Source organism: Salvelinus alpinus, chromosome 2 (assembly GCF_045679555.1).
Source record: "Salvelinus alpinus chromosome 2, SLU_Salpinus.1, whole genome shotgun sequence".
Classification (NCBI taxonomy): domain Eukaryota; kingdom Metazoa; phylum Chordata; class Actinopteri; order Salmoniformes; family Salmonidae; genus Salvelinus; species Salvelinus alpinus.
In genome coordinates this window covers 20,974,844-20,986,130 of record NC_092087.1, presented here as the reverse complement: position 1 = coordinate 20,986,130, position 11,287 = coordinate 20,974,844, and the positions used below count along the sequence as shown (strand labels likewise).

At 42.6% G+C, this 11,287-nt stretch overlaps 1 protein-coding gene across 1 annotated transcript; it reads right to left on the bottom strand.

Moving 5' to 3' along the window:
* Nucleotides 1-814: 814 nt before the first annotated feature.
* On the bottom strand, nucleotides 815-9,920 carry mdfic2 (MyoD family inhibitor domain containing 2). The gene is made up of 4 exons (XM_071361835.1): nucleotides 9,842-9,920; nucleotides 9,434-9,532; nucleotides 4,522-4,743; nucleotides 815-3,093 (listed from the first exon to the last, which is right to left on the bottom strand). The coding sequence occupies exons 1-4, from the start codon at nucleotides 9,900-9,902 to the stop codon at nucleotides 2,837-2,839; spliced, it is 639 nt and encodes a 212-aa protein (XP_071217936.1). The 5' UTR covers nucleotides 9,903-9,920; the 3' UTR covers nucleotides 815-2,836.
* Between the last annotated feature and the right edge of the window lie 1,367 nt (nucleotides 9,921-11,287).

The following is an 11,287-nucleotide window of genomic DNA, read 5'->3' as shown; positions in this document are numbered from 1 at the left end:
GGTTGTATTAGGGCTGTGTGAGAGGGTCTGAGGGGAGGATGTATTAGGGCTGTGTGAGAGTGTCTGAGGGGAGGTTGTATTAGGGCTGTGTGAGAGGGTCTGAGGGGAGGTTGTATTATGGCTATGTGAGAGGGTCTAAGAGTAGGTTGTATTAGGGCTGTGTGAGAGGGTCTAAGAGTAGGTTGTATTAGGGCTGTGTGAGATGGTCTGAGGGGAGGTTGTATTAGGGCTGTGTGAGAGGGTCTCAGAGTAGGTTGTATTAGGGCTGTGTCAGAGTGTCTGAGGGGAGGTTGTATTAGGGCTGTGTGAGAGGGTCTGAGGGGAGGTTGTATTAGGGCTGTGTGAGAGGGTCTCAGAGTAGGTTGTATTAGAGCTGTGTGAGAGGGTCTAAGTGTAGGTTTATTAGGGCTGTGTCAGAGGGTCTCAGAGTAGGTTGTATTAGGGCTGTGTCAGAGTGTCTGAGGGGAGGTTGTATTAGGGCTGTGTGAGAGGGTCTCAGAGTAGGTTGTATTAGGGCTGTGTCAGAGTGTCTGAGGGGAGGTTGTATTAGGGCTGTGTGAGATGGTCTGAGGGGAGGTTGTATTAGGCCTGTGTGAGAGGGTCTGAGGGGAGGTTGTATTAGGGCTGTGGAGGAAGAGCCTGCATCACAATAATAAAGCGATTGGGGCCTCAAACTCCAAAGAAAAACTCACATCCGATTAGAGAGCAGAGATGCATGTCAACATGCCAGCTAACACAGCAGATAATAAGATAAACTTTATTTAATGCAAGTCTAGCATCACTAAACACAATAATGGAGAATTATCCCAGCACATCATTATACAACCACAAGAACAAAGCCGATGTTAAAAGATTAGACTCTTTGCACACGTGTTTTGAGTTCAGCTGTGAACAGTGGTGAGACGTGCAAGATAAGGTCAACACTATTCTGTGAGCAGCCATTTAACCGCATGCATGTGGTACAGTACAAAGCAATGACAGCCACTTGACCTCCTCCTCTCCTCCTGGACTGAGCTGGGACATCTAGCTGGGACATCCTGTGAACCGGGGCTCTAAAGGACAGGCCATTTGGATGTGATTAAAATGCATTAGAGATCCTAAAACCCATGCTGCTCCCCAAGCTATCAGGTAATTTGAAAGAGTTCCAGCGAGTTTAAGACGGGCAGATGTTTTCAGTTTAAGCCAAGCATCTGTTTATGCAGACACACTTTATGTTTTAAAAACCCACAAAGGACCTTCAATAGATTTTATGGTGCAGTATTAGCTGGAGTAGTCAGCTTTGTAATTGTGCCGCTGCAGTTAATAAGCAAATTGGTCACAAGCAGCGTTCTCATTCTGCACAAAATGCTTACTAAACATGGTCATTAGGTGTCTGCATACAGTGTTACTATTTGTTCTACTCTACTGCGGTCTAGGCAGGAGTGTCACCAATTTAATTTTAGCATACTGTGGTTAAGTCCTCTTAAAACGTCAAGATCCAGTTTTCATACAATAGTTTAGCCTAACGTTCACAATCAAAAGCTTTCGTGTTTTTTCACAAATACTCTCCATATGCATTTTCATATAAACCAGTATAACTTTGTAACTCTCAGCAAACAATACAACAGCATTACATGAGCTCAGTGTCTCAGACAACTGGGCTGTGACTTTCTTCTTGTTTGTACAGCAGGATTACACTGTTGGTCCTCACATCTGATAACAGAAAATAAATGTTTAGCGAGTAGAGAAACATAATAACCCTCGGTGTGCATGGTGGTGAAGAGTAGACGGGCCCTGTCTGCCTGACCTCCCAGAGAAACATAATAACCCTCGGTGTCCATGGTGATGAAGAGTAGACGGGCCCTGTCTGCCTGACCTCCCAGAGAAACATAATAACCCTCGGTGTCCATGGTGATGAAGAGTAGACGGGCCCTGTCTGCCTGACCTCCCAGAGAAACATAATAACCCTCGGTGTCCATGGTGATGAAGAGTAGACGGGCCCTGTCTGCTTGACCTCCCAGAGAAACAGATGATGCATTACTTCATGCTGCTCTTGCTGTGTACTTTACCTAGAGAGAGTGACATACCCACCAATACTCCAGTGTTCATGTACTATTATATGACAAGGACCCATTTCAGATTGAAGTGATCCAAACAGTCAGCCGCCACTTGAGAGGACCATCTTCACGAACAGAGTTCGATGGGAACTACACGGACGAGTGTCCTAGACATGTCCTAGACATGCCATCTCTAACTGTTTCTGTGGTAACAATGACACTACATTGAAATAGACCTGTGAACAAGAAAGGCTTTAAGATTTTTGGGTATTTCAGAAAAAAAGAAAAAGGAACTGACATGCAGAAGCTGAGGTGTCTGTTGGTATACAACACTTCAGGGGTGGAATCCACAACCCTCTGAGCAGGCATTGTCCACTGTGTACATCACTGTTCTCTGCAGTTAGGACCTCAGCACATAGGCTTAGATTTGCTAACACATACAATACTACACATGCAGCAAGCTAGGTCAATGTCGTGCTGATACAAGGTAACTAGTTAAGGTCATGGTTTGACCCATCTAAAAGTCATGGTTTGACCCCTCTACCATCCTTCAGTGATTGCAAGTCCATAATGAAAAGGATTATTTATTTTGTTCATAGATGATGAAGAGCAGCCATTCTCTCTTAACTGCAAGGTGTGGCTGACTGTTAAAGCCTTGTAAATTCCCAGTTTAACATCAGTCCAGGTCCCCATGTTAGCAACATATTCTTAGGCCTATTTGTTGAACATATGCTGTGCCATGACTGCAGGTTCGCCCTAGCTTAGCCTCCTTGTTCTTCAGCCCATAACGTTAAGGATAGCTAGCGATAACATATCTCAGAAAGCTCCATAGCCAGCTCCAGAAACTCACCTGTCTCTTGACAGGTGTCAAACAGGCCACAGTCAAAGTCAAAGTTACAGTTGCAGTCATTGCTAGGTATGGCCTCCACTGAGGAGGAGTACTGTCTGTAGGAAGGGCAGCAGCAATAGGTGGCTTCCTCACAGGAGTTTGGCAACATGAGGAACAGATCGTAGAACCTACAGAAGAGGCAGCTCAGGACAATCCCTGCACAGTCAGCTGAGAGGAAGAGGGGAAAACATGGGAGAACATTAAGAGCGATCAGATTCTAGTACAACATTAAACTATACATAGATAATGCTGAACCCTTTAACTTTATAAGTTGTTCATTTTTATTGAATTAATAACTGAAATTAGGACATACTATGAATGTATTAAGATGTCTATTTAAGGACATTATATTCCCAAAAATGTGACAGGAAAATGCTATCTCCTAAAAAAATGTGCAGCCTAGACAATCCATAACTGTGACCCATTTAAAAGTCTGTGCTGTAATAAATGCTTCCAACAGCCAGCCCCTATACCTTGGGATTTGTCTTCAGGACATAGATCGACTGTGCTCCTAAAAGACCTGCATGCTGTCAGTCCTCACTTATTGTTTTGAACATTTTAAAAGCTTCCACGCTCTCCCTGGGCTTTCCTTTACACATGCATAATTTAGCAAATCACCTCTCACTCCCTTACAGGGAGACAACTGAGGAAGCTGTTTGGAGACGTAATCAATTACCATCAGCCTCTATGGGTCTTTCACTAGGAACATTCTAAAGTTGCACCGTGGCTGCTCTGAAACAACGTGCTGTGGGTCTTCCCAGCACCCTTGCTACCCCCTGGGTGCCATTTAACATGAGGTCACTGGGCTAAAATGATGACCATGAAGAGACAGCAATAATGTGGGTTGTTGCTGAGAAATGCATTGGGAGTTGGTCTTTATAACTGTTAATCAGTTAGAATTAGGGGATAATGCTATAATATAAACAGCTTTGCAACACACAAGTGCAGTATAACTAGATATGCAACATATGCCAGGCTATTTGGATAAGTGTCCAAATACATTTAAAAAAAAGTCTAACTTTCATAATCTATTCCATACACCAACATCTCTACAACTATGTACTGAAACATCATTTTGAATCAATTGCTTAATAAATATGTATCTAATCAGTGCATCGCAATTTTCCTGATCTATGTTTTAAATAATTCAAGTACATATGCAATCAATTGTGTTGCTTCATTAAGTGACAAGTTTTTACATTATAGGATTTTCTTCTACTGTCGTTTCTGTATCTGAATTATTCACACATTTTAATAATGTATAATAAAAATGCATTTAAACATGCTTACAGCAGAGTAAAATATGAAGCTAGTAATAGGTCGCATTTTAAATTCTTACTAAGTAGTGGGTTACAAACATCAACCAGTAGTCTGTGGCTTGACCATACAGGATGTGAATTGAGTATACAGCTTTGTCTTGAGCTGCTGCATATCCTATTGCTAATGTCCTGACTACCTGTTTCTAGAAGACAATTGCCATGAAACAGAGACCAGTGTTAGGGGAACTTTGTCTTTGTCACTTGGACTGTGGAGTGTATTATAACATTTTAATTGTTCAATCATGAGGCTGGTGTGAATGCAACTTGTGTGACTTACCTCCTGTGTCAGTCTGATGAGAGGAGGTGGAGAGAGAGTCTGATGAGGAGGACTTCCTGCTGTACTTGTTCACAGTGAAAAGAGAAGTGGAGCTGTCCTTTTCCCTGGGCCGCTGAGGATCATGGGAGGCCTGGTCTGGGTCAGACTTCCCTGGATCTGTCTCGTTTTCTGGAATGACGCTCAGCTTCCGGACACTGACTGGGGCCTCGCTAAGAACCTCCCCTATCAAACAGGAAATAATATATTCTGGGTATCCACACAAATGAGTATTAATTCCACCAACACGCACGCACACACACAACTCTGTGGGGGGGACATAATTTGTTATTTTTCAATTTCAGAATGTGGGGGGGACATGTCCCTCCCGTCCCCAGTGAAAGTTGCGCCCCTGTCCGTTTCCATAAAAATAAACTGTCATTCACAAAATACTTAACAGGGAAGCAGGATACACTGAAAAACAATGTAGCTATCCAGTGGGGGAAATTATTGATTGAAAACTCTTATAAAGAGTTTAGATTGAATAACCTCCCTTGAACTTGACAACTGTCCATTCCCCAGCACAGAATAACATCTAGGCTTGGTTTTAAACTATCCTCTATTGCAGCATAGTTTCCACAGCATAAATCTACACAGTGATGAAACCAGACATGCACGTCCAGCTGTTAGGGGCTTTAGCAGGTACCACTCTACAGTTTGGTTCCACTCTATCTTGTGATAGAGATGTGTGGTGGTCTAGGTAATTCAGTATAATTTCTGTACCTTGTAGTGTGCAAACTATGACCTCCTTGAACACTATTAGTGCTAACATTACTTAGAACGTTGCTGTATGTCTATATTTTCCAGCAATGCTAATCACTGAGAAGTGGTAGGAAGTGTGTATTTGTAACTTGTTCAATGTGCACAACTTATTTATTCTGAAAGCTAAGCCGCAGTGATGTACTGTATATCCCAGTTTTGGTATATTTCACTTTGATTCTGATGATCTCATCAGTTGTATCTCCAGTTTTACAGGGAACAGAATAGTTGATCAATCTGCTTTTCACAGACCGATTTCAATGCTTATTAATGAATTATTGCTTTGGCTGCTCTACCCTGTTTATTTTTCTACCACCTATTCTAAATTACTTATTTACCATAACTTTTGTCTCCCTTTTATTTAACATTTAATGTCCTATGATTTATTAACATGTTTGACACATTTTCCAAACAGGAATACACATAATTTTTTCTATACTAAATAGTCAAAAGGAGATATAGTAGAAATATGCATGGAGTTACAGAATCAATGAAGTCTGCCGCGTACCAGAGCTGAAAATCATTGAGATGCCCCTGGGTAAGCTAATAAATGAGGTAACTACTGCAGCTGGTCTGTGCCCATTAGCTAATAGAGAAATAAGGCCTGCAGGCATGAGATACATTTTTTAACTGTTGCCTCCATGCTACACTTTCTACAATGCCTCTTTCAGAATCACAAAGCTTTTTTCATGAAAAGTTGGGATGTAACTAGCTGCACTACAGGACCAAAGTATGTGGACACCTCTTAACAGCCTCCACTCTTCTGGGAAGGCTTTCCACTAGATGTTGGAACATTGCTGCGGAGATTTGCTTCCATTCAGCCACAAGAGCATTAGTGAGGTCGGCTGCTGATGTTGGGCTATTAGGCTCGCAGTCAGCATTCCAATTCATCCCAAAGATGTTCGATAGGTTTGAGGTCAGGGCTCTTTGCAGGTCAGTCAAGTTCTTCCACACCGATCTCGACAAACCATTTCTTTATGGACCTCATTTTATGCTCGTAGGCATTGTCATGCTGAAACAGGACACTGCCTTCCCCAAACTGTTGCCACAAAGTTGGAAGCACAGAACCATATACAATGTTATTGTATGCTGGAGTGTTAAGATTTCCCTTCACTGGAACTAAGGGGCCTAGCCCGAACCATGAAAAACAGCCCCAGACCATTGTTCCTCCTCCAACAAACTTTACAGTTGGCACTATGCATTGGGGCAGGTAGCATTTTCCTGGCATCCGCCAAACCCAGATTAGTCCTTTGGACTGCCAGATAGTGAAGTGTGATTCATCACTCCAGAGAACTCATTTCCATGCTCCATAGTCCAATGGCGTCGAGCTTTACACCACTCCAGCCGATGCTTGGCATTGCGTATGGTGATCTTAGGCTTGTTTGAGACTGCTCGGCCATGGAAACCCATTTCATTAAGCTCCCGACAAACATATATTGTATTGACGCTGCTTCCAGAGGCAGTTTGGAACTCGGTAGTGAGTGTTGCAACCGAGGACAAATGATTTTCACGCACTACGCGCTTCAACATGCTGCGGTCCCATTCTGTGAACTTGTGTGGCCTACCACTTCGCGGCTCTAGCAGGGCAGAAATTTTACAAACGGACTTGTTAGAAAGGTGGCATCCTATGATGGTGCCACGTTCAAAGTCACTGAGCTCTTCAGTAAGGCCATTCAACTGCCAATGTTTGTCTATGGAGATGCATGACTGTGTGCTCGATTGTATACACCTGTCAGCAACAGGTTTGGCTAAAATAGCCAAATCCACTAATTTGAAGGGGTGTCCATATAAATTTGTGTATATAGTGTATGTAGTAGTGCAGCCTGGTCTCGTAGACTAGACGGAACATAAAAAAGGTAAATCCGGGAATTTCTAATGAGTATGATATCTTACATTTGGTTCGGTTAGATAAGACAGATGATTACATAAGACAAACATTAAATTATTATATTTTTTGGGGGTCGAGGTGGGTGGGTTGTTCGAGTCTCATCAAAGTTGCGAGTTTGAGTCTCATCATGGACAACTTTAGCATTTTAGCAACTTCAACTACTTACTGCTTTTTAGCTACTTTCCAACTAAACTCAGCAAAAAAAGAAACGTCACTATTTCAGGACCCTGTCTTTCAAAGATAATTCGTAAAATTCCAAATAACGTCACAGATCTTCATTGTAAAGGGTTTAACACTGTTTCCCATGCTTGTTCAATGAACCATAAACAATTAATGAACATGCACCTGTGGAATGGTCGTTAAGACACTAACATCTTACAGACGGTAGGCAATTAAGGTCACAGTTATGAAAACTTAGGACACTAAAGAGGCCTTTCTACTGACTCTGAAAACACCAAAAGAAAGATGTCCAGTGTCCCTGCTCATCTGTGTGAACGTGCCTTGGGCATGCTGCAAGGAGGCATGAGGACTGCAGATGTGGCCAGGGCAATAAATTGCAATGTCCATACTGTGAGACGCCTAAGACAGAGCTAAAGGGAGACAGGACAGACAGCTGATCGTCCTCGCAGTGGCAGACCACGTGTAACAACACCTGCACAGGATTGGTACATCGAAACATCACACCTGCGGGACAGGTACAGGATGGCAACAACAACTGCCCGAGTTACACCAGGAATGCACAATCCTTCCATCAGTGCTCAGACTGTCTGCAATAGGCTGAGAGAGGCTGGACTAAGGGCTTGTAGACCTGTTGTAAGGCAGGTCCTCACCAGACATCACCGGCAACATGGGCACAAACCCACCGTCGCTGGACCAGACAGGACTGGCAAAAAGTGCTCTTCACTGATGAGTCACGGTTTTGTCTCATCAGGGATGATGGTCGGATTCACGTTTATTGTCGAAGGAATGAGCGTTACACCGAGGCCTGTACTCTGGATTGATTTGGAGGTGGAGGATCCGTCATGGTCTGGGGCGGTGTGTCACAGCATCATCGGACTGAGCTTGTTTTCATTGCAGGCAATCTCAACACTGTGCATTACAGGGAAGACATTTTCTAAAAACCTTCCAAAATGATCAGGGGTGCCCCCTATTGACTTGGCCTGGGTGGTGGGGGGGGGGGTGCTCCCTACCCGGTAATGGACTCATTGCATCCCCCTGAAGGCATTAAAAAACATTTTAAAAATCTGCACCTGGTAGCCCGTTCAATCACCAGGCGCACAGCTGAACATAGTGCAATGACAGAGAAATGAGCCCAGATCTCAATCCCATTGAGCACGTCTGGGACATGTTGGATCGAAGGGTGAGGGCTAGGGCCATTCCCCCCAGAAATGTCCGGGAACTTGCAGGTGCCTTGGTGGAAGAGTGGGGGAATATCTCACAGCAAGAACTGGCAAATCTGGTGCAGTCCACGAGGAGGAGATGCACTGCAGTACTTAATGCAGCTGGTGGCCACACCAGATACTGACTGTTACTTTTGATTTTGACCCCCCCTTTGTTCAGGGACACATTATTCCATTTCTGTTAATCACATGTCTGTGGAACTTGTTCAGTTTATGTCTCAGTTGTTGAATCTTGTTATGTTCATACAAATATTCACGCATGTTAAGTTTGCTGAAAATAACACAGGTGACAGTGAGAGGACGTTTCTTTTTTTGCTGAGTTTACTTAGCATGTTAGCTAGCTTTAACCCTTTTAGCTAACCCTTCAACTAAACCTAACCTTAACCCTTTAACCTAACTCCTAAACTTAACGCTAACCTTAACCCCTAGCTTAGCTAATGTTAGCCACCTAGCTAGAATTCATAACATATCACACATTTTGCAAATTCGTAACATTTACTGTAGTATGTTTAACAAATTCATAACATATTGAACGTTTTGCAAATTTGTAACATATAGTATGAAATGGGTGATGGATATCCACAAATTCAAACATACCATATGAAACGTAACATATCATGCTAAATGAGTGTTTCAGATTTACATACAGAATCATACAAAATGCTCTGAGACTAGGTTGAGTCGTGTGTTCACTTGGCTGTATTGTATCAAGCCTACCATAATAGTTATATATGTAAATAATAAACAATGTCAGATATTTGACATTGAGAACATTGCTTTTAGATATTTGTTTCAGTAAGGTAAAGTTAATTCCTTTTAGAAAACTTACCATCTCTTACCAAAGAGCATTTATTTCCACCTTTCCTTTCCATTTCTTTTCCACGTTCTTCCTCTGTTCTGGTTTTCTGGTCTGCCATCAGATCCATTGCTGCATAAATCAAATATAGGCTGTATTAATAACACAGAATTGATTGATCATCGGTCAAAAACTTCAATTTACAGTTTTGGATAAACATTCATGCATTGAAACAGTCAAGAGTTCAAAGGCATATTGCAAACATATCTACTAGTTAATGAAACTGTTAATGCACTGTCTGTCTCTAGGATCACAAACCATCTGCTCATCCTCGAGATAACAGGTAGAATATGAAGGCAAGCAAGCATCAAATGTCAATCAATAGTTTTCTGCATCAAACCAATTCGTTGTGTGAATGAAAAGAAATGCAGCGTACTGTACCTGTGGAAACTGTCAGCGGATGGTCAGGCTCCTTGTGGACCGAATTCTCCGGGATCATCATACACACATCATGCACTCCTGCAATCCCTCGCGCAAGTTCCATTTGGCATGACCCAGACCCACCCTATCATTATGATGACGTTTGCAAAAGGCTTATAGCAACCTCTCTGCGTATACAGCTAATTGAACAAATACTTTCTGAAACCAGACTGTGAGTAGCTTACCAGTGTGTGAGAAAGTAACGTGTCTCACGGCTCCAGGAGATGGCAAGATGGACAACAGTCTTATTTCAGATGAAGTCGGGTGTTTCATTTACTGCAGGGCTGTTAATTTCCGGTCCTTAATGGCCAAAACACTTCTGTTTTTCATCCTCTACTTCTAGGACCAGCTCTAGCCTTTTGAGGGCCCTTAGCGAGATTTGGTTGGGGGTGATCCAAAACCACCTTGCGCAAAATATGTTTGTGGTCCTCCTCTTGTCCTCTTGATGATAGAGAGAAAATAATGTATTTTAAAGTTAATTTCCTGCAATTCTACACATTTTACCATGGGCATAGAGACAATGTGGCCATTTTAAAGGCCCAGTGCAGTCAAAACATAATTTGCCTGTGTTTTCTACACTGAACAAAAATATAAACGTAACGTGTAACAATTTCAACGATTTTACTGAGTTACAGTTCACATAAGGAAATTAGTCAATTGAAATAAATAAATTAGGCCCTTAGCTCCTGAGTGGTGCAGCGGTCTAAGGCACTGCATCTCTGTGCTAGAGGCGTCACTACAGACACGCTGGTTCGAATCCAGGCTGCATCACAACTGGATGTGATGGGGAGTCCCATAGGGCAACACACAATTGGCCCAGCGTCGTCTGGGTTTGGCCGGTGTAGGCCGTCATTGTAAATAAGAATTTGTTCTTCACTGACATGCCTAGTTAAAAAAAGGTTAAATAAGAAATATTAAAATATGGATTTCACATGACTGTTTGTCACAGATGCTTAAGAAAAAGTTAGGGGTGTGGATAAGAAAACCAGTCAGTATCTGGTGTGACCACTATTTGCCTCATGCAGCGTGACACATCTCCTTCACATATAATTGATTAGGCTGTTTATTGTGGCCTGTGGAATGTTGTCCCACTCCTCTTCAATGGCGGTGCAAAGTTGCTGGATATTGGCAGGAACTCTGTCGTATACGTTGATAAAGAGCATCCCTAACATGCTCAATTGGTGACATGTCTAGTGAGTATGCATGCCATGGAAGAAGTGGGACATTTTCAGCTTCCGGGAATTGTGTTCAGATCCTTGTGACATGGGGCCATGCATTATCATGCTGAATCATGAGGTGATGGCGGTGGATGAATGGCAGGATCTCATCACTGTATCTCTGTGTTTAAATTTCCCTCGATAAAATGCAATTACAGTTGAAGTCGGAAGTTTACAGACACTTAGGTTG